The following is a 23,442-nucleotide window of genomic DNA, read 5'->3' as shown; positions in this document are numbered from 1 at the left end:
CTGTGTTAAAAGCATGGTAAGTGTTGTTTTTACTGTACTTCCACTACAAATACCCCTTTGGATCTAATTGTACTACTTTGAACCTGATATGAATATGATTAACTGATTGACGGTCGAGGCCTACAGAAAGTCACATGACAGACAGTGTTTACTCAAGCTGGTTTAGTAAGGTGTTTTGATTTAGAAATCAATAAAACGCCAAGCCTCTGTGGAGATGATGGATATAATGCAGAGACTCAACATGAGGGAGCTTATCTGATTAATCTAATTGAAAGCAATGGAGTTCCTAATTCGTCATAGAGTGACGCACTTCAGCATCTTCATCGTGAGGGTGCTTGACCATGCTTCAGTTTTTGGCGCCTTGGGAGTGAGATGTGAGTAAGTTGAGACTAACATTTTGGATGCATTTTAATACACTCCAAAGACAACAACCATCAAAGAACCAGCACATGTGTGAAGGGGAACAACTACCAGAAGAAAGGGCTGGATTAAGACCTACCCAGTTCACTACAGGTTGGTTCAGGGATTTTTTAGGGGCTCTCTTGACTTCATCAATTGCTTGCTTTCGTTACTTTTGTTTTTTTTTCTTGTGCACTGGTTAGCAAAGCTGAACAACCAAACAGAGGGCTTTCCTTAACAAACATGATGCTGATTCAACTTGCTAAATCAGCTAAAAAGTCTCATATGGGAGTTCGATTACTGGCAACAGTTACTGACTCACTACAAAAACTAGGCCAATTAGGGTCAACACTGGCCTGACTTTTCCATAACCTCAAGCTTAAAGAAATATGAATTTGATTTGATTTACAGCATTTCAATAATCTATTCTAATTTATATCATCTGAACAGTTTACAAACATTTATGTCCAGTTTATGCATGTGATAAAGATAAAAAAAACAATCAGACGCCCCAACCAACAATCAGATATGGCTAAATAATCTTCAAAGCATGTTTTCTTGTACTTGTTTACACTGACAAGTCTAAAACATGTGCAAATAATAAATTTTTTTTAGATCAAAATGATCATTATGTCAACTGAGCATCCTAGGTGGCCCCACGCTGGCCCCGAGCCATTGGGCATTATTGAACCCTGAAAAGTATATGAAAGTATAGCCTATATTCCTATGATTTTAGCATAGTCTGTTCACACTGTTTATTTAGCTGAAAATGCGGTTGTGACTTGAGTATTAACAGAGTGAAAAAAGTTATTCTCCCTGTGCAGAAAGGATGGGTTTGAGAAAGCTGTCAGTTACCTAGGGTTGGGTATCGAGAATCGAGTATCGATTGGAACCGGGACTAACTTTTCGTTTTTCCCGGAATCGTTCAAAAGTTAAAATTTCGATTCCTAGTTTCGATATTCACAGTCCGCCGAGCGGAAGAAGAAACCGCTGAACACCACCAACGAAGAAGCGTCTACCGGAAGTGTTGGCATAACCGCGCGAGTCGTGCGGTTATGCCAACACTTCCGGTAGACGTTGGTGGTCCAAAGTGTGGCTTCACTTTTCTAAAAATAACGAAATCTCGGCAAAATGCAAAATTTGTGACAAAAGGAGTATTTCCTTCAGAAAGACCGTTGGTTAGCAAGGTTAGCTAAACTTTTTTGACCCTGCCTCTTAAAAGAATCAGAATCGAGAATCGTTAGGAACCGGAATCGAAACAAGGAATCGGAATCAGAATCGTTCAAATTCAAACGATACCCAACCCTACAGTTACCTGACTTTTAGCAACAAAAAATGTGAAGCTTCTACAGGGTTCAAATAGAAGATCAACAGAAACCATGAAATATTTCATGAAGAAGTGAGTGCTGATAACACAGGTGAGTCTATAGGTGCTGTTGAGAGAGGGAATCCCCAATCCAAGGGAGAGGATTGACAATTATAATATCAAGCGCGAGCAATAAAATTTGGGTGTCATAACAATCGTAACAAGGCCTAATCGTTGACATACAGATGAATAAAACATTTGAGGATTTAGAAGAATCTGGAAGGTTCAACATTCTGCTGCAAACACGTATAACACTAGGTGGCGCTATAATAAGGCAATTTACATTTTGGATCATAACTTTGAAGTGCAACAAACAAAATACTTGTAGGCTATATACCAGAAAACTTGTATATAAACAATATCTCCGATTGAATTTCCACCAATAAAATGTCTGCAATTTAGAATTTTCCTTAAATTTCTCCAACAAAAAAACCCTTTATAACTCTGCAGCCGTATGATTCCTGAAGTTGAAAATTGGTATGCATCTTTTCTGTTAGACGTCCTAACGTATCCTCTAATATGGTACATTGAAATTTGAATTTACTTCAAGACCGTTAAAAAATGTTGTTCAGTATAGTATGAATAAGTGTAGTATAAATTAAATTCAGACCTACTACATCCACCATGTTGTCATTGTCATGGGACCAACCAGTTGCATCACCTCCATTCATAAATCCTCTCCCGTGGCTTCATGGGATACTAAAGTGTACATCGAATCAGTTTTTCGCATACTATAAGGCAGTATTTGATTTTGGACGCAGCGTTGGATACATAAAAAAACATGGCCGCCAGCAGCCAATTAAATTTAAGTGGCTAATAACATCAAATCTGAATTGCTTACCGTTACAAAAGTAGAACTATATGAACACAAAATCGTATAGGCCTACTTTCTTGATTATTTTGAATACGTAATTACTTCGCGACTGCTAAAGACTGTGTTCTATATAGTATAAATGTGTGTATTATAAATGTAATCTGGACGTACTACATTAACCATGTTGTTATTATCATAGACATAATAATAACACAGGCGCCCTATTGGCCGCTTTGGAACATTGCTGCAATATATCAACGCGTCTGCTATTTTGTTGAGGGCAAGACTGTGCTGTAAACAAATGCAAGTAAATGGGTGAGCTGTGTTTTTCTGGATAAAAGCAAAAATACCTTTATGTTAATCAACCGATTTCAGTGGTGTACAAAAAGTTCCATCTCTAGTTATTTATAATCTTGATTTTTTTTTTTTTAAGTTTTTTTTTTTTTATGGAATTGTCAAAGCTCAGACTTGTCATGTATTTGCCTTTTTATTCTTGGATAAGAATTGTGAAGACCCCATATTCAGATAAAATTTAATTTTCACATTAAATGAAATAAAGTTTTCTAATTGTGGAAAAAGCATTTTCTGTCTTTAACCACATTTAAGCTTTACTTTGTTCCTTGATTTTTGAAGAAGCCAAGCACTTGTCTGCATCGGTCACCCAAAAATGAAAATTACTGAACTGTAAATTACTCCCTAGCTCACCGCATCTTTCTGAGCAACTTTGCCACATTACATGACTAAATCAGTATCACTGGATAATGGTGACATGTCTCTGGTGTCCCTACTAAAATATACAGCCCTGAGCTTTTGAATCGCTCTCGTCTCGCGGTACTTTGATAAACAGATCGGTATGTGATGGTTAAAGGTCCCGTATTATGCCCCCAGAATGTGTTTGTGAAGTTTCAGCTCAAAATACCCAACAGATCATTTTTTACAGCATGTTTAAATTTTTCATTTTTTGGGCTCAGAAAAACGCGCTGTTTTAGTGTGTTCCCTTTAAATGCAAATGAGCTGCTTCTGCTGCCGGCACAGGGGGCGGAGCTTCATGAGCTCGCGCTCAGTCTCTCAGGACAATTTCATCTCAGGGAATGATGATAATAATATCAGAAACTCTCCCGGAGTCGGACAATAATGCCTACAGAGTCAGAGTGCCGTATAGAGGAACAGGTATAGTTTCGTATTTCAATTACGGTTATTATAACGTATTTGTCATCTTCTTGTATGTATCCATTATTTATTAAAACTACAAGTCTGCTGTTTCGGACCAGGTCCGAATGATGATCAAACAAATACTGATGAGTTTAATAAAGTTTATTGTACATCACACAAAAGATGAAGCGTCAGTTTTACTTCAGAAAATCACCGTAAGAGCTGAGTAAACCGTAAGGAAGTGCGCAAGTTGAGGGAGCATTCCTGTGGGCAAACTGTTCTACTGACGTCATTAAAGAAGGAAGTAGAGGGATGTAGTCCAAACGGGCCGTTCGATGTAGGCTTTATAATTTTACAGATATTATTTACTCTAACAACAACATTACACTAACTAAAGTTTGAATCATGGGATCACGAAGAACGGGACCTTTAAAGTCGAACGGTCTTATGTCTATGGTTATATCACTACCAGCGTCAGTTGTGTCGCTTTTCTACCATTCACAAATCATCTCCCGTGGCCTCACAGGATTGCAAAGTGTCCTAGAGGCACACTTAAGAATCTCGCTGGAAGAAATAGGTCATCCGGGTACTTTTTGCCAACACTTTAATGAGTTCTGTGAATTTGGACATACTCTTGTCGTCACATACTGTGTTTATGTAGTAGGGAAATCTGCGATTTCTGGTTTGTTTGGTCAAAATCAGCCACAAGGTGGCACTATATAAGCAACTTCACATTTAAGCTAATAACTCTACATAATAAAAAATAATGTATTCTGCATCCCAGCTTAAAGCATGAACAATAGTAAAACTATGTCCATTCTAATATTAATAATTAAAAATTATTAATTAATTATTAACTTTGCTGTTTCTCAGACCTGAACTTTCCACAAATAAGCTCTAATCTAGACCATGCTGACAAAGTTATCAAAAACCATTTTGGTCTATTAAACAGTTTATGAGATAATTTTTACAATGCTGTCATCATCATGACTATGTCTGTATATTGTGTGCACACGTCTTTATCTTGTGTCAACACTTTGTACAAGTGGAGAACATTTTTGCAGTTAAAAAAAACCCAAAACAAACTCACTCCCGCTGAACTAAATTTAAATGCTTTAGTGAAACATGATCCCCACGAATCCGGGAACAGGGCTTAAGAACTGGCTGATAATGTAATGATATCAAACAATGCCCTAATGATGCATGTCAGACTCAGTACAACAACCCTATCCAAAACAACTAGCACTAGTAGAAACTCTTCAGAGATCAGAAAGTATCTAAGTAACTGTTTAGTTCACTAATCAAAATCACGTGCAATGATGCAACTGGTGCCAAACGTCAGACGAATGAAATGAATGGGTCTACTGTGGGCTATAATGTCCATACATGTAACTTCCGCTGTGTATCACAATCCTCGTTTCACTCTGAAGGGGGCGGGGCTAAAGTTTATTTTAGAGTCAATAAATAATCATCGCATCTTCTTTGGATATTCAATCTTTATTGTGCAGGGATTGAACATGGAGGTCTACACATCAACTGCATGTATGATAGCACATTTTTAAAGTTTTTAGTTGCCTTATAGATTTGTTTTGTGTAAATATTATTTTTAAATATTATTTTAATTTTTATTGCAGGTGTGACAATCTTGTGCATTATTGGCACATTATCTGCACAAGGTAAGTAAACACTAAAATTTAATTTTAGGCATGCATGTATTTAGGCTACTATTATTTATTTTTTTGTAAATTTTAAAAATTAAATATTTTTTTATATTTAAATGACAATTGAGTAATTTCAATATTAGTGGTTCATATAAAGCACTGCCTTGTTAAGGATTTATATGTGCAACCACGCATGTGGAGATTGATTAGCTACAATTTAGTATGTCAGGGTTTGTTTTGTTTTTTTTCTCGAGAATGGAGGCGGGACGTTTTGATGCTCTGTATGAGAGAAAATGCTGCTGGTGGAGCGCGCTCGAAGTAGCATTTGGAAAGCTGATTTCATATCTGGGAGTTTAGCAAATACAGACAGCCAGTGCAAGGAAAAGTTAGAAACTGTTACAAACCCACCGAGACTGGATACGGGTTAACTGGGCTTCCAGGGACATTATGTTTGTGGCAGTTGATTAGTCTTGGCATGATTTGGGACCATTTACACAGAACGCGTCTTCTTATTCCACTGCGCTACTGTGTCGTTGTTTATCTTTGAAAAACGCGCGTTTTGGCGTATTTTGCAGCGCGACACGGCGTTCTAAAAGAGTTCAAGAGTCCAACGAGTTCAAGAAGTTCAACTTTAAAAAAAACGCGCGTTTATTCTCTCGTTCACCGACCTCTTTTTCTAATAACGCGAAAACCTGTTTACTGTATTTCTGTGCCGCTTCCAAGCTGTTGGATTAGATTGTGTGATAAATTCCGCTGTTTTGCTTTTTGTATTGACATGTATTTGTATGCTTTGTTGAATGCAGAGCATAGATAGACCTTATTCAGAGCAGCGCCATGACAGGTATGAGAGTGAGGCTGTGAGGGATAGACTTACCGTGCTTCCAATGGCATCCGCTGTAAAAAGCTGAATAAAGCGGCTAGATTACTTACAATTTTCCACAGCTTACATTGTCGGGAGTTTTTAGTCAACTGACATTTCTTGGAAAGATATTTTTCCAGTGTTTCATGAGCAGAACAATCCAAAAACACATTAAATAACAGTAGCTACAGCCCATTGAAGAGATGCAAGTCTATCCCTCACAGCCTCGCTTTCATTCTCATTAAAAATCAAAGATGGCGCTGCCGTGAATAAGGCGAATAGGCTCTCATTCTGTTTTCAGAAATAAATATTATATATAGGCTACTTTAAGTATTAATTTTGTCATCATTTTCACACCCTCAAGCTGTCCCAAACCTGTATTGAGTTTCTTTCTTCTGTTGAGCACAAAGGAAGATATTTTGAAGAATGTTGGTAACCATACAATTGACTTTCATAGTAATTCTCTTCCTACTATGGAAGTCAGTGGCTACTGTTAACTGTTTGATTACCAACATTTTTAAAAATGTCTTATTTTGTGTTCAACAGAAAAAGAGAAGCCTGTACAGGTTTGGAAAAACTTGAGCGAACTCGTAAATTATGTGATGGGAAAACTATCCCTTCGGCGCCAATTTACACTGCTCTCGCAGTCGTCAGATTACACAAGATATTCCAAGACCAGCAAAATGCTGAATCATTCTGTGAAAACATGTGATGTTCCAACAAAAAGCAACAAATGTGTCTGTTGCTGTTGGTTGACGCCTGTCAAAGCAGTGTTTTAATTGGCCTGTCAGTAGGGCATAAGGTGACTGAGAGTACAAGAATTTCATTAATACGTGGAAACTGCTGCTGAAAAAATTCACATAAAAGAAGAAAATCAGACCCCACATTCAACCACACATGATTCCCATTAATAAAAGAATTAACTTTTGCAAGAAAATTCAGTGTCTCATATAGGTTAAAGGGATAGTTCACCTAAAAAATTAAATACTGCATTTTTAAAATGTATCACTTTATCATGTACTCGCATAAAATCATTACAAACCTGTTTGACATCCTTCTGTGGAAAACAAAAGAAGTCTATTCAATGAAAGTCAGTAGTTTTGGACCTCTCTGGGGATTTTTTGAATGAAAAAAAATAATAATAAGAAGAAGAAAAATAACATTGTGATATTTTTCTTTTGAAAGATGAAAGAAACCTGGGTTTGTAACAACATGAGGCTGAGTAAATTATGACAGAATCTAAATTTTTATTAAAGGAAATCATGAAATTCTGTTCACAATGCTTTTTTGTCACTAAAAGTGTAGGGAGAGGTTATTGTTTTTCTGCCAGATATTTTGGAAAGTGTGTGTTGCACACCATAATAGAGGGATCTCCCTTCTCCTTCGCTTGTTCATGCCATTATGATGACATCAGCAAAAAATAGGCATATCAAGTTACTGCATTTTGATTTAAGATTACACAGATTGCAGTGTTTATTTTTTCAAAATAAGACAGGAACTTGCACTTGCACTTACACTTAAAAGTACATTTCACATTAAAAATCACTCAATTTTTACAATGAATTATCTCTTTGTTCCTCAGGAATTCCTGACACGGGAAGCCAGTAAGTGACCTTACACGGACCATTAAGAATAAAGAGCTGAACATATTTTTAGAAAGATTTATTATAATTTATTTATTTTACAATTATTTGAACATAAATCACCTAAGTGTAAATGAACAGAATGTTTTGGTAAAGATCAAATCAGACTGATTTGTCCTGTTTATAATGTCAGCGGTAACACAGGTTCCAGTGGGCCAATGGAAAGCAGCACCCCGTTGCGATGTGGAAATGAGTCTCACATCAGCTCAGGAAATTCCTGCTGTAACGGTAGGAAAGAATCCTGAAACTCTCATGTTGTGGCTGCTGAGTCACAGGAAAATGTGATTCAAAAATAGGAAGTAAGCAATGAGATCCGATAGGAAAGATATAAGTACTTCACAGCCGCCGGAAGGATTTTGAGCCATTCATCTTGCGGAACAGTGTCCAGATCACTGTGTTATTCTGCTGGAGGATATGACTTGCTCACTCCCAAGTTGCTCAATAATATTAAGATCTGTTGACTGTGCAGGCCATGGGAGATGTTCAGCTTCACTTTCATGTAACATGGTCCTCCAGAATGGTTCAGTAGTTCTTGGCAGTGACCCCCATCAAGAACTGTAGGGACTTGCATGATATTGCAGCACAAACCATCACTGATCCACCGCAGGGCTTCACTCTGGCCAGATGTTTAGCTTCTTTGAGGATTCTCCTCACCGTAACTCTCTAGGATGTGGGACTCATCAGGGAACAGTACATGTTTCACTTTGTCGACAGCCCAAGATTTGTTCTGTTGGATCAAAGGAAACATTTTGCGTTGGCACGAGTGACCAAAGGTTTGGCTCTGACAGCCTGACCACGATTACAGACCCTGTGAATCTCATGACGAACAGTTTTTGTGGTAACAGAAAAGGCGAGCTGCGAGTTTAATTCTGCATTGAATTGGAAAGCTGTGGTTTTGGGGTTGTTGTCTTTTTTGGATACAATCCGGCATTGCCCCTGTTTGACAGCTTCCTCTTTCGTCGACAGTTACTCACTCTTGTTGGATGTGGTTCGCCCTTCATAGAAGTATGCCAGTAGCCATATATCACCCTGTAGCCCAAGACTGATTGCCCACTGAAGCTATAAGCAGGATTGAGCCTGATTAGTACCTGGATGGGAGACCTCCTGAGAAAACCAGGTTGCTGCTGGAAGAGGTGTCATGGCGCTTTTCCACTACACAGTACCAGCTCGACTCGACTCGGCTCGCCTTTGTTTGGTTTTCCACTGTGTAAAAGTTGTACCTGTTCCTGCTTTCGGGTACTTTTTTTTGTACCACCTCCTGCGAGGTTCTGAGCGAGCTAAGGCGATCCTAAAATGTCACGTGAAAACAATGCCGACTGCTGATTGGTCAGAGAGAATCGTCAGCATTCACTGCATCATCATTGCACGCGCCAGATGGAGTATCCTGAATAACCTCACTATTTTTAAATAGTTTGGCCGGAGATAGTTACTAATAACTACTATTATTATGGCAACTCGGAAGAATACGCCGTGGTCAAACAAGGAGGTGCAGACTATCCTTTGCTTGGTGGCCGAAGAGAGGATCCCGCGAGAGATTGATAGGGCAACGAGGAATGAAAGGCGTCACTATGACGACCGGGTTCTATTTGTGGCGGTAATGTCTGCAATGAAAAACGGAACGAAAAGCGAGCTGAGTCAAGCCGAGGCGAGCCAAGTCGAGTTGAGCTGGTACTGGTAATGGAAAAGCGGCATTAGTGAGGCCGGTAGGGGGTGCTCACCCTGTGGTCTGTGTGGTGATCGGGACACTATGCTGTCAAAAGAGCACCGCACTTCGGATGAGACATTGAACCGAGGTCATGACTCTCTGTGGTCGTTAAAATTCCCAGGATGTCCTTCAGAAAAAGAGTAGGGGTGTAACCCCTAGAATATACCCCTAGACTAATAAATCCCAACAACACAAAACATCAGTTTTAAAACAGTTCTTAAAAAAGAAAAAAAAACATCATTAATCTTAAGATCCCATTTAAAATACCAACAGTAGTTAAACGTCGTCTTAAATGTGGACTTTTATTTACCAAAAGTAGGCTACTTTATACCATCTGCTTGAAGGAAGTAACTGAAATGCACTATACAGGAGATCCGTCACAATAACTGAGGCTTTCCTTTTTTCCTCCCACTGTGTAAATATCTCTAAGCGATCCTTGTTTCTCCCCAATTACTTTACCAGGCAAATTTACAATCCTTAAAAGTCTGCTTTTACATTTAACAGAGAGAGAGTTGAACCAAGATACAATATTAAAAGTGAACACAGATTCAATAAGTGATTTATATACAACATCACAATATCAGAATGCGCTTTTCAATATCAAAACTCCTCAGTTTCCTCAATAAGGCTAGATGTTGATAATGCTTATCAAATGTAAACTTGTGGTCAATTTCTGTACCTAGATATTTAAAAGATCCTACTGTACTTGCTCAACTTGCTCTCCGTTAATTGACAAAGGCTTAAAAGTATTATTTCTTGCATTATTAGTCCCACAGCACATTTAGTATTAAGCTGCAAAGAACTCTCCTCCATCCACGTTGTATAAAAAATCTCAAAATTAAAATAATTATCCAATGATTGAGAATCCTTCACACATCCCACCAATATCATGTCCTCTGCGTATTTTATAAGAATCAAACTATCCATATTACACCGCCTCATTTGTATAAATAGAAACACGAATTTAAAACCACATTCTGACTTTCTGCCATTAACCAGCACATGTTGTGGACGGTCCAGTAAGAAACTGTTGATCCATAAAATCAAAGTTTGAGCACATGCAATTCCTCCAAACGCCACAGAAGTGTGTTTATATTCACCGAATTAAAGGCAGAAGAGAAGTCCATAAATAAAATCCTAACACGGGAGTCTGCCCCATCCATTTGTTTTGCAGTCTCGTCCGGCAGAGTGATCTTTGGGTCCACGGCCTACGCAAATGGCAAAGGATCAAGTTTAACAATCAGTTTCAGGGAAAGTTCTTGACGAATGACTCTCTCCACACACTAACAGAGCACAGACGTTAAAACCACTGGTCTATAATCATCAAGCTCCTTAGCGTGTGGCATTTTTTGGGAATGAGGTAATGGTTATGATATTGGAAAGTTCCATCCAGGCCTGGCCTGGACAACATTACAGAGACTGCTGTAAAAGCTGAAAATTGCACATTCCCTCAGTACCTTGCCCTTTAATCCATCAGGTGCTGATGTCTTTTGGGGTTTAACTCTCAATAAAGCTTATACAGTCAGGTAGTGCAGCTAACGTTGGTTTTGGACATGCCTTGATGCTTTCCTACCTTGGAATGCGTCCTCCAAAAACAACATTTTGCATTTTCAGACGCAGCCAACATTAGCCAGTGTTTCAGTGTCCAACCCTTGTATATGACATATGTGATGCATGTAATAATTTACAAGGAAATTGCAAAGACTGAACACTGTAGTATGTTTTTTTTTTCTCTCCTGTACTTTAATGTGTTGCAGATACCCTAACTCTGGGATTAAGCCATCTGGTGGCTGACTGCTGTGGATCTGAAGCTTTCAATCCCCTAAATGAGATTTGCTGTAATGGCAGTGTTTTCGTTCGAACCAGAGCTGACATGACATGCTACGAGGGCAAAGGTAGACTTGATGCGACCTGAACGCTTTGCACTGTTCAGTTTTGCCATGGTTAAGATTATCAAGATTGTTGGATCTTAAAACCATTAGATCAACACATGTGTAATCACTTCTTTTATAATGAAGTGGACTGTAACTCCTTACACTCATTTACAGCCCTGTACCTAACGACGACTTATATTCTGAATCTTATTCTCATAGATCGTTCACATAGCTCTGCTCTGAGGTGAGTCAAACAGTCCTGATCAAAAATCCTCTATTTACATGGCATCTTTACACAGCTGATTTAATTTTGTTCTGTCTCTGCTCAAAAATCTGTCTAAAGACATAATGCTACTTAACAGCAAGACTAAATTATTCCTTAGTCCCGAGTATAAAAGTATATTTTTGAAACTTCTGTTGTAAATGCATTTATGCGACCTCTGAGGAGCATTAAACGGTCTGTGTATAAACACCTAATTGCCACTTCAGAAGCACTTCTGTGCCACACAAAGTAAAAGCTTCTCTTGAATACAAAAATATCAGAATACTTCAGCACTTTTCATTCTGAACAGTGTCCCTTTTACTGTAATAAAACAAATGATTAAAGCAACCCAAAGTTTAAATTGACGAAGTTTAAAAATGTTTATGCTCAGGTTTCCCACAACCATTGGAAAGCCTGAAAATATTCAGGCTTTACTCTTTGTGAGGGAAGTTTCTATAAAAATGACTTTTAATAATCCTGCACCACTGGAAAAATGTATAATAAAATTCACAAAATCTAAATACTATCTGTAAAATCAGAAACCCTGTCTGTCTAAAATCTAAACCCTGTCTGTATTGCAATAAATCAAGATCAACAGTCTACGAAAGCTCTACAAACACTCAAGTCACAGTTAAGTGCTCAAAATCTAAACTAATATCCTTCAGGAAGGTCTCTTCAATATAACGGATACATAAAATAATGTTAAAGGGGTGATGAACTGAGAAATCAAATCAAATTTTCCTTGAGCTTTTGACATCTAAGAGGTCATCATGACATATTATAAGAATATCTTTTAAGTTTCAGAACTAAAAACGTCCTTGTTAGTCCAATAAAAGCTTTTATTGACACCAGCCCCGCAAACGACTCGTTTTTTAAAAGTAGGGAACTGTGACGTCAAAGGGGTTAAGACACCACCCCCGCAGAAGAAGATCAACTCCTACCACAGCTCCTACTTCAAGACGGCCGTTAGCCCCGCCCACCGATTCACGCATTACACGCATAGCTAAATAACAGCCTACCTCGTGATGACAAACCAGATCGAGCTACCGAGGAATACAAAATATTGTGCAGTGCCTGTTTGTGCGTGTATGCATATATGTCTACGCCATTAAAGTCCGCGTCATTCCGCGTGTCTGAACACGCAGTCAAATCTCCAGTCATAAATGCCATTAACCCGTGATGGTTACGTTTAGGGATGGGGTTGAGGTAAGTCATATCTTTTTTTTACCTAGGATGGTAAGGGAACAGTCATAAATGCCATTAACCCCAGTGACGGTTAGGTTTAGGGACGGGGTTGAGGTAAGTCATATATTTATATAACGTTAAGTCAACGGCGTTCATAAACACGCTGAAAGGCGATTATGCGTCTTAATAGCACGCCAAAAATGGAAATACGAATTGGCGTGTCATACACACGCTACTTCATGAGATCAGTCTGGTTTGTGGAAGAAGACAGTCGCTGCATACGCTTCCTCTGGATTCCAATAGGAATACAAAACTTTATTTTTAATGACGTTCCAGCTGATGAGGTAAAACCGTCTGTTCCCTTCATTTCACTGAGGATTGTAAACAAGACTGGATTTGCAGACCGATTAAGAGTAAAAAAACAGTGCCATCTATATTGGATCTGACAGGAATGGTGCAACACACGGACTCTGGGTCGAACATGTATGGGCGAATCATTCCGGTTGCCATTTACAACATTGGAGTTTTCAAAACAGTTTACCGACGAGGTGAGTTCAAACTCATAATTCAAAACTGCTATCCACTCACAGCAGTGGCCGTTTACGTCCAGGTCTTCAGTGCGAGACGCCCATTAAAAATCGATTGTTTCTGAGCTGGGCTGAAAACTAGGGTAGAAAATAGCCTATTACTTGTTCATTTTGAGGTTTTTGAATGCAAAAACCAAGCGAACGTTATAATTTCACCTCAGACAACAAACTAATAAAATTTAAAAAGCCAGTTCATGACCCCTTTAAGTGAAATAAAATAGGCTAAGCCTACTTGCGCTTGACGTGCTTGACTGCTGTCATGTTCTCATCTAATTTCTATATATCTGCAATTCAGCAACAACCAGCTGATTCGCCTGCATTCGTGTTAAAGGGTTAGTTCACCCAAAAATTAAAATCAAGTCATTAATTACTCACCCCCATGCTGTACCAACCCCGTAAGACCTTCGTTCGTCTTTGGAGCACAAATGAAGATATTTTTTACTAAATTTGAGAGCCGAATCACTACCACATAGGCTCCTACCACATTGGCCTGAAACGAGACTTCAATAGATTTCCACGACGCATGCGCGAGAATTGCGATCTCCTTCAACTATTTCAGTTCAGTTATCGCGCATGCGTCGTTGAAATCTCTTGAAGTCTCGTTTCAGGCCAACAAGGAAGAAAAGGAATAGTCGAATAAAGTCGTTATTTTTGTTTGTTTTTTCGCACAAAAAGTATTCTCGTCGCTTGAGAAACTTATAGTTGAGCCACTGTAGTCACATGGAATATTTAAACATTTTCTTCATTGACTTTCTGGGCCGTCAAGTGTCATTCCCTTAGGAGCCTATGTGGTAGTGATTCGGCTCGCAAATTTAATAAAAAATATCTTCATTTGTGCTCCGAAGATGAACGAAGGTCTTACGGGGTTGGTACAGCATGGGGGTGAGTAATTAATGACTTAATTTTCATTTTTGGGTGAACTAACCCTTTAAGTAGCCTTGTTTGGTCAAGCAAGTAGCCTGGGAAAACCCAGACAACTTCCGGCAAATTTAGATTTGTTCTGAAAGTTAGTCTGGCAAAGAGCTAATTCAAGCACAATTCCAATCCGCAGAAATCGCGGCACCAATCAGAAACGTTGGGGCGGGCTTTACACGATGACGACAGCGCTGGGATTTTGAAGCAGATTTTGTAGCCTACATTACAAAGATGGATGCCGCCGTCGAACATCACTTGTTCGGATCACCTATCGCGTCTGTTTTAAGCGATTTGAACGTTTCCTTTTTGTTAAAAGCCGAGCAAAGAACAACACTCGGAGATGTTTCTCCGCCGCTCTGCATACGTCATCTCCCTCATCGCTCTGATTGGTTTTAGGTCTTCCCGTGACGTCCGTTGGTGACGCCCCTCTGAAAATGATTTGTCTATGAGGCTTTTCCAGACCATAACTCAGTTACAACTGAGAATGGTCTGGTTCAAACCAGGCTAGACAGTTTTGCAAGGGCAAAACGCACAAAACATAGTACCTTCAATGCCCTGTTGATGGCAACATCGCTTCTATTGTGGCAGAAATAAACTTCTGCAGAAATTGTTTGGTGCCATGAAAAATGCAAGGGTGTAATCCACCAGCCGGAAACTGAAGTCTGCCATTGGCTAGCAAGCCTGTTAGCATTCCATCGACTCCCATTCATGTTGGCATCACTTTGACAGCGAATAACTTTACATCTGAGGTAGGGCTGAACGATTAATTGCATTTGCGATAAAATCGCGATATGATGAAACGCGATTTTGTAATGGCAAGAGCTGCGATTACACTGGTCACGTGACACGCGAGAGAGAAGCAGTCTGCAAGATCAAGCATCAACTTGCCACGCTACGCGGTCTGGCGTTCAAAAAAGAACAGTTTAATTTTAATGTATGTGATATTGTGTTATTTATTCTCTCCCCAACAATCCTGGATCGATTCAGAGAATTTCAGAATCGAGTCTGAGCTTAGTTTTTAAACACAGATGCGTGATGACGCTGCGCGTGCTTTAGAAACGAACCCGCTTGCTTCTATTCTCTCTCTCTTCCTATCTGCAACATGACATCATGACTTTTGCGTAAACATACACGCCACTTTCGAGTCAGGTGGCGTGTTATCTCTACACATTTTGAGCTATCCGCGTGTATCCGCGTCCGCGTCATTCCGCGTGTCTGTAGACGCAGTCAAATCTCCAGTCATAAATGCCATTAACCCGTGACGGTTACGTTTAGGGATGGGGTTGAGGTAAGTCATATCTTTTTTTTTACCTTGGAGGGTAAGGGAACAGTCATATGCCATTAACCCCAGTGACGGTTAGGTTTAGGGACGGGTTTGAGGTAAGTCATATATTTATATAACGTTAAGTCAACGGCGTTCATAAACACGCTGAAAAGCGATTATGCGTCTTGATAGCACACCAAAAATGGAAATACGAATTGGCGTGGCATACACACGCTACTTCATGAGATCAGTCTGCTAACACACACGCACACACACAAACACCACTCGAACCTTCCGAAACATAGTAACGTTATTTCATAAAGTTCAGGGTTGAACCGAATTACAAGGACATTCGTATACATTAAGTATACAAAGTATTAAGTATGCAAAATATACTGAAGTACAAAAATGAATAATATTTTCTCAAATACTTTACACCACTATGTGTTTGTGTGTTTATGTGTTACTGGATATCTCTACAAGCAGTTCCACCAAACCAGGTAATGTTCTTGGCATCCTCATTGTCGTCTATTTTTGTTTTTTTTTACAAATCTCCCTCTCTCGATCAGACAGTGATTGAGAGACTGTTGCGTTTTCAATAAGTTTTGATAGTTGCCTAAGCAGAGTTTTCAGGCATGAACTTGTATAATAAATCAATCTTTCTCGACATCACTGGCAATTTTAGTGACTTTTAGGATTATTGTAGCATTAAATACCATGCTCTCGCTAATTCCTTTCTTTTCTAGAATTGCAGTGTGGATCAGAAACCTACAATCCCAAGGAAAAAATGTGTTGCTCAGGGGTACTGTTTAAAGCATCAGCACTTAATAAGGTAGTATTGCCTTTTAACACTTAGATTAAGCATTATAGAACATCCCATTCAAATAAATGGGGATTTCTGTGAACACAAAATACATTAATATACTGTTTGCCTGTGTCCTTCAGTGCTGTGGGAAAGATATGTACCGTCTGGGCGATGACCATGTGCTGTGTTGTAATGGAACCCTTTATCGCCACGTTTCTAAGAAATCCGAGTGTGTCGCAGATGTTCTATATTCTCCAGACAACTCTACCTGCCACCTGCCTGCTCGTGCCCGTCTTGGCGAGCACTGTTGTGGAGGGAAAACCTTCAATCCTGTAACACATATTTGCTGTAATGGACACAGGTAGGAGTACAAAGGATTTGATTTGATTTTTTTTTTTTTTTTTTCATTGCTCATGTTGTAAATAATATAATTTTGAGACCAAATATAAATAGCATTCGACTGGTCATGCAATTTACATTCTCAAGGGCCATCTGCAATACTTCACATTTCATCATTAAATTACTGTTTAATGACCTTCAATAGGCAAAGAGCCATATATTTAGACGGTAAAGGGATAAGATGCTGAACCGCCAAACCGTAACCCTTGATTTCAACTACATGTCCACCATGAGGGGTCAAGCTTTTGTAGTATGACATATTTGTCTAAAGTATTGATCTTTTATTCAGGGGTAACGCACTTTATACAATTTAAAAACGTACTCACCGTTTTTTCATACATACTCCTGCTCAAATAAGTAAAAAAAAATGGCTTGAACCTGTGTGATTCTCTGAAAATCTAATAGCTTAGGATAAATCTTGACAAGTCTTTGTCTCTAACTGGAAATTCAAGTCTAACTAATGCATGTAGAGGCAAGTGCCAAAACATAATGAATGGCACAGCTCGAGACCAGGTGTCTCTTAGTCATTTAGGCCACTCATCATAAACCAACAAGTTTTAAAACCACTAACAACCTCAAATAACAAAATAACTGTAATGTTCTTACTGTAAATCAGTTAAATAAACACTGAATAAAAGATTGACTAATTATTTCATAAATAATTAAATATCAATTATAAAATGAATGAAAAAAGAATGAAACCTTGAATATTTTAACTAGTTGTACAAATTGAATTTGTCATTAAAATGTTATAATGGCCTCATGACAGCCAATGTCAAAACCAACCACCTGACAGTTTAATGATGTATTAGACACTGCAGGTTATGATGTATTGGTTTATGTCAAGGTGTCATTTCAAAGCCATCTCAAACAATGTTATATTTGCTTTAAAAAAATGTCATAATTGAGCGAATGACACTGAATAACAGTTGTCATAAACATGCATGAAACCTCCTTCAAGTGTCATGTCATGATTATGAAGGTGTCAAGGCAGTCTTAAATCCCTTCAAGTGTTTCCAAATTTGTTTTTGTTTTTACAAAAGCATGTAGGCTAAATACCATTATGTAAATAACAAAAGCAGTCAAGTATTCCAAATATACTGTATCATTTAACACACATTTGCAAAGGAGTGGAAAATATGCTCAAATTATCCTAGAACTTCACATAAACACAAGCAAGTTTATAAATAAGATTTTTCACAAAACCTGTAATTTTCTTTTGTTTTTAGCAGACCAGCAAGAAACATTTGCTCATTTTTTACTTGTCTTCTGTCACTGGGCTTTATTCTTCTTTGCGGCAGTAAAAGCAAAAGAGGTTTAAAATACGTTTGCAGCTGGATACTAGCGGTTAGCGGCCACCCCAATGGTGCCACAAAACAGTAACAGCGTCTGTTCAAAGCAATGTATTTTTTTTTACTTTCATTGCATGTAAGAACAAATATTTTGGAGTATACATTGATAAAATAAATATACAATTTACAAATAGACTTTGTAAATTGCCGCCCTGGGCATTTTGTATCTGTGCTGCCTACCTATATAATGACGCTTCTTTCCAACTTTTTTTCTATTCAGCCACTTGAAGACAAATGGTAATTTCTGTTGTGGTTCAGATGTGTATGACCACCACAAAGAGTTTATGAAGTGCTGCTCGGGTCATCTCTACAACGTTACCAATAACAAAGGGATAGCAGAGTGCTGTGGAAACCTCTTGCTGGAGAATAAAACCAATCAAATTTGCTGTTCTTCCTCAAACCATGCCATTCTCTATAACACCAAACCAAATCACCATTGCTGTGGGCATTACTACTACAACACGTCCCTGTGGAGTTGCTGTGCTCAACATCTCAAATCAACACCAAGCCCTGGCTCTCATGCAGAAGAGAGACTTAAACCACTAGTGGACCTGATTCCTGACATATGCAATAAAACAGGTGATGTTCTTTAACAATATATTGGGGTGCAACCTGAAAAACGAAATACATTTTTGGGGAATTTTACTAAATGATCTTGTTTGATTGTGTGTGTGTTTCTAGTGTTCTTTGGTAAAGTGGAGAGTGTGGCACTTGACCTAAATAAGCGGCACATTGTGTTGAAAGTTGTCAATGTCATCGAGGACCCTTGGCTTAACGTGTCCCTGGATCACTGCAACTCTCCTGTCCTGGAGAACGGCATGACATACCTTTGGGAGAAAAACGGCAATGTGTACAAGCCTCTCTCCATCTCTTTTGACCTAATCTCTGACATTCACATGTTCTATACTGTATGTAAACATAAGTGTCAAAAAGAAGGATAGAAATATGGATATTTCCAGTCATTTCGAAGCCCATCCGTGTTGATTTTCATTAGATGGCTGTTTTAAAGAGAAATGACCACTGAACGTGAAAGCTATTATCTTTCAAAGCTAGAATCTTTGAGAATATCTCAGCATCATGGCAGAGGCATTGCATGTTGTTCATCTGTGCTTTTTTTTTCCTCACTGGATTTGTTTTCATCCCAAAATGGATCGATCCAGTTTGGAGTTTGGTGCATTAAGCTACATATTTAGTCATTCAGGTTATTTTAAGGTTTGTAATACACTATTTGTGTTCTCTCCTTTAAAATTTAAATTGCTGTGCAGTGTTCATTTTATGTATTACAAGTTGCACTGCAATACCTAATAAGCAATTTTCATCGTACTGTATTTTGATATTCTAACACTCTCAGGTCTATTCCAATGTCTGTTCGGGGTTTAATTGGCCATTATGCACTACAGCTCAAAAGTGCTTTTAAAGTTTACTTTTTAAAAGCAATTAATGTCTTGTTTCCTGATTCACAAAAATATAGCAGTTATTTCCTACTTATATTTTTGAATTGTATTGATGACAACTCAACTGTAGAGTTGAAGAAGCTATGTGTTTCGTTTTATATTCAAATCATTTCTTTTAATTGAATGACAAATCTACTGTAGGTTTGTAGCTATTTGCAAAACAATGGTTCTCCTTCTCTAACTGTGCAAACACCTGATTTGTAGTGTACTGTAAAAGCATGCAGATTCTATATATACAGCACATTCATTAACAAATTGCATATCAATTTCCATGTATTAACTATTTTTAACTGTGAAGTCAAGCTAATCACACAGCTTTCTTATTGTTGTGCGAAGAAAGTTCACTCATTCAGGTTAATTATAGAAATACAGATATGGAATTTTGCAAAAAAAATTAAATAATATATTGCCATTTGTGATTGTATTTCAATTCTATTCTTTCTAAATAAAAATATTTGAGAAGCACAAAGACTGCATTTTTATCAGGATTTTAAAACCAATGTCTTCAACCCTGCTTTTGGGGACCCACTGTCCTTTAGAGTTTATTTCAATCCTGCTTCAGCACACATTCATGTGCGTCAAGCGATGCTGAAGAGCTTTATTAGCTGCTCCGAGTGTTTGATTACAGTTGGAGATTAGGGTTGAAATCTTTCCATGAATTGGAATGGAGATCATTAGAAATAGATCTTTGTTTTTAGATGTATTTACTCATTTATACTGAGTACTACATTTATATTCACTGTCCTGCTTGATTGCCTTGACGAAATAAAGTGGTGGATGGCATCAAATTTTCTTCAGCTGAACGAATCTAAGTTCAAAGTGTTGATACTTGGTCCACCAAAGTCAGTGAATCAGATTGCTCTCGACTTGGGCCCTTTGGCATCGAATGTTAACACTCAGGTGAGGAACCTTGGTGTGATTTTTTTTGATTCTGAACTGAAATTTGATAAACGAGTAAATGCAGTGGTCGAGGGAAGCTTTTCAGTTGAGTGGCTTTGCCAAATTAAAAGGCTTCCTGTCTTCTAAAGATATGGAAATTGATTCATGCATTCATCACGTCTAGATTGGATTACTGTAATTATCTTTGTTTGGGACTATCCTTTCATGGCTGCAACTGGTGCAGAATGCTGCGGTCAGATTGTTGACTGGCGCCAGGAAATGTTCCAGCATCTCTCTGGTGTTGGCTTCTCTGCATTGGCTTCCCGTTGAGTATAGAGTGCAATTCAAGGTGCTTTAAATGTTTTTTTAAGGTCTACATGAGCTCACCCCTGTATATACTGTATTTCGAGTCTGTTAGCAGCATGTTGGTTGCGGCTAGACCACTTAGATCCCCACAAAGCTTTACTTTAAATGTACCAAGAGTTCGGTTAAAAACCAATGGAGATCGTGCTTTCGAGGTAGCAGCAGGAATACTCTCTCTTAGATCCTGTGACTCCATCGAGTGTTTTTTTGTTGTGTTTTTGTCTATTTGTTTTGTACAGTTGGGTCTGTAAAGCACTTTGGTCAACTTGTGTAGTTTTTAAATGAAAATAGAAATAAATATGATATATAAACTAGAAATATATTTTTTTTCATACTGTATTTTAAGCTTTATGGATCATTATTGAAAACATTGTAAACGTTTTTCATGCTCAATGAACCATAAACTCCAATTGCACCTGTGGAACAGTCCTTAAGACACCAACAGTTTACAGAATATCTTGCATGTCAGGTTATTCAATAATTTAATTTTGATTTATTCTCTTAAGTGAAAAAATTGCATCACATGTCACTGTATCACTGATGTTCTCCTGTTTCCAAGAAAATGTTTTTATCTAATTTACATATTGTAACTGCAAAAGGCAGTGAGTATGCCTAATTTAATGTTAGCATTTGAATTAGTATTTAGTCATTTACGCCTTCGTTTCAATTTGATAAATGGTATCACAGTCCTGTAATATAGGGCAAAGGTTCTTCTCAAATTCATTTCTCCCTTCAGCCCCCATGTTTTACTTATTAGTCTGGCCTGTTTGTCTACACCCACATAAGCAAAATATCTGTGAATTTTCTGGCAATGAAATGTCTGGCTCCAAAATCACTCCCAAACCACCACGAATGTATAACACAGTCTCCTCATGTATTGAAATGTGATGCCAGGCATTAGCCATCCCTCAAGAGAGCTTACAGCCAGTCTGTCTGCTTCCAGAGACATGGGTTCCTGTCATTAAAACACTACAACAATGGCAAATAGGAGAATGGCACCTTGCCATGAGAGCTGGAGACATTAGCACTATTCACATTCTGTAAATCCATGTTTTGCACACCACAAAGACATAAGTTATCTTCACATCCATCAAAGACCCAATTTAATTCACGTGAAGGGTAGCCAACTAGGTATGGTGTCCCATACTTGGAAAATATTTCACCCATTTAAGCGCAAACAAACTGTAAAAACACACCCGAAGCAATGGGATGCTATTTTTTCAAATTATGGGACCGCAAAATGTTTCAAAACCAAATGCAAAATGGCAATATCTGGATCCTGAACCAGGTCTCCGTAAACACCAAAAGGCCCGATTCTCTGTATCCAGAACAGACCAGTGCTTTAATGCAAGAAAAATTTGCAAGAAAGTTATTATTGCTGGCAAAGGAGGTCTGTTACCCCTGTGTCCTCTCCTTCTCAAGATTATTTTATCTGGCTGTGCTCTCTTAGTACCTCAGCAAATCCAAAGGTGTGGTGGGTCCAGCAAACTAGACTAATCAAAGAGCATTTCTAACACATTAACAGTGGGCTACTATTCATTGCTGTTTGAGATCACAAACACAAGGACCAATGTTCAAAGAAGTATCTGTTTGTATGCCACTATGTGTGTAGACGATCATGTCACAAGGCATATGCAACCCCTCCGTTTCTTTCTCGCCCCTGCTTTGAGAGGGACTCGAGCGTCATCCGCTCTTTTTCCATTTGACTGCCACCATTTTGAGTACCTACTGAGTACTGTCTATGGTACTGACAAGCATTAGCTAGCTAGCTTGCTTGTTATGATTGTCAGCTTCGTATGAATAAAGGAAATCGCTACGAAAGACAACATTTCGCAACCTCGACTGCCATGAAAAGAAACGCTACTTTCAAAAAATATCAACATCGTTAGGGTGTGATCCCTACGCGATACCTGATGCGTACTTCCAGCTTTCAATCCAGCTGACAATTCACCTGTGTTTAGTTAAGTTGCCCCAGCTGTTCCTTGTTTCATACCCTTCAGTATCAATACCGTTCAATATCGTCATTGATGTTTGGTCAGAAATATTTGTTTGGTTCTCCATATCACCCAGCTCTAACTCACTGACTGTATGAAGTTATCTGTGCGTGATTCACAGTATTTATGTTGCGTAATTTTTGTTGGGGAGGTTCCCCCTATGGGCTCTATGCACGGCGGTATTTCCGGTAAAGGTGTAAGGATTCTCGATAACTTCCGCCGACCGTAGAGTCCAATGCTATACCAAGAATTTATATAGAATTTTATACAGTACTCCGTGGTTATACTAAAGAAACGTTAGTCACGAAAACAGACAAAACAGACACCCCTCGTTGTGTTTATGCTTCTTTTTAAAATTGTTTTAAACATAACTATATTTAAAATTACATCTAAACGTATGAAAGTTTTGTTTCAAAGACGGGAGGACAGTACATTTTGAAGACTCTGCCATAATCCCGTTTTCCTCGGTTTTCCTCCGCTTTAATCTCCCCAACCGGAAACTGAAGAGCA

General features: G+C 38.5%; 2 protein-coding genes across 14 annotated transcripts in view; both read left to right on the top strand.

The window, feature by feature from the left end:
* LOC148977447 (uncharacterized) overlaps nucleotides 1–990 on the top strand; it is a 50,059-nt gene extending 49,069 nt beyond the window's left edge. For 2 of the 12 annotated variants that reach the window (XM_089116543.1, XM_089116541.1), the window contains exon 6: nucleotides 425–990. The gene's annotated coding sequence lies outside the window, so the exon portion shown is untranslated. The remainder of the gene's footprint in view (nucleotides 1–424) is intronic. The other 10 variants (XM_089116539.1, XM_089116545.1, XM_089116536.1 and 7 more) reach the window with 8 other exon arrangements.
* Nucleotides 991–5,178: 4,188 nt separating this feature from the next.
* On the top strand, nucleotides 5,179–20,108 carry LOC120487708 (uncharacterized). Of its 2 annotated transcripts, XM_039684027.2 has the most exons (11): nucleotides 5,179–5,273; nucleotides 5,366–5,407; nucleotides 7,834–7,855; nucleotides 8,028–8,122; nucleotides 11,357–11,494; nucleotides 11,693–11,717; nucleotides 16,173–16,186; nucleotides 16,433–16,518; nucleotides 16,632–16,852; nucleotides 18,463–18,821; nucleotides 18,924–20,108. In XM_039684027.2, exons 1-11 carry the CDS (start codon nucleotides 5,249–5,251, stop codon nucleotides 19,181–19,183), a joined length of 1,287 nt encoding a protein of 428 aa, XP_039539961.2. In that variant the 5' UTR covers nucleotides 5,179–5,248; the 3' UTR covers nucleotides 19,184–20,108. The 2 variants fall into 2 exon arrangements, with proteins under 2 accessions (XP_039539961.2, XP_088972657.1); XM_089116531.1 differs by lacking the exons at nucleotides 11,693–11,717; nucleotides 16,173–16,186 and having other exon boundaries at nucleotides 5,234–5,273.
* The last annotated feature ends 3,334 nt before the right edge of the window (nucleotides 20,109–23,442 follow it).

The sequence above is a fragment of the Pimephales promelas genome, chromosome 10, assembly GCF_988280905.1.
Source record: "Pimephales promelas chromosome 10, fPimPro1.hap1.1, whole genome shotgun sequence".
In the NCBI taxonomy this organism is placed as follows: domain Eukaryota; kingdom Metazoa; phylum Chordata; class Actinopteri; order Cypriniformes; family Leuciscidae; genus Pimephales; species Pimephales promelas.
The sequence above is the reverse complement of the archived record's forward strand: the minus strand, read 5'-3'. Positions and strand labels throughout refer to the sequence as shown.

Excerpts from the sequence above, each read along its gene's own strand:
- LOC120487708 (XM_039684027.2), top strand. The coding sequence starts at position 5,249 with ATGGAGGTCTACACATCAACTGCAT. Across the intron at positions 8,123-11,356 it reads AGGAAATTCCTGCTGTAACG|ATACCCTAACTCTGGGATTA; the intron begins GTAGGAAAGAAT and ends AATGTGTTGCAG. Across the intron at positions 16,853-18,462 it reads ATTTGCTGTAATGGACACAG|CCACTTGAAGACAAATGGTA; the intron begins GTAGGAGTACAA and ends TTTTCTATTCAG.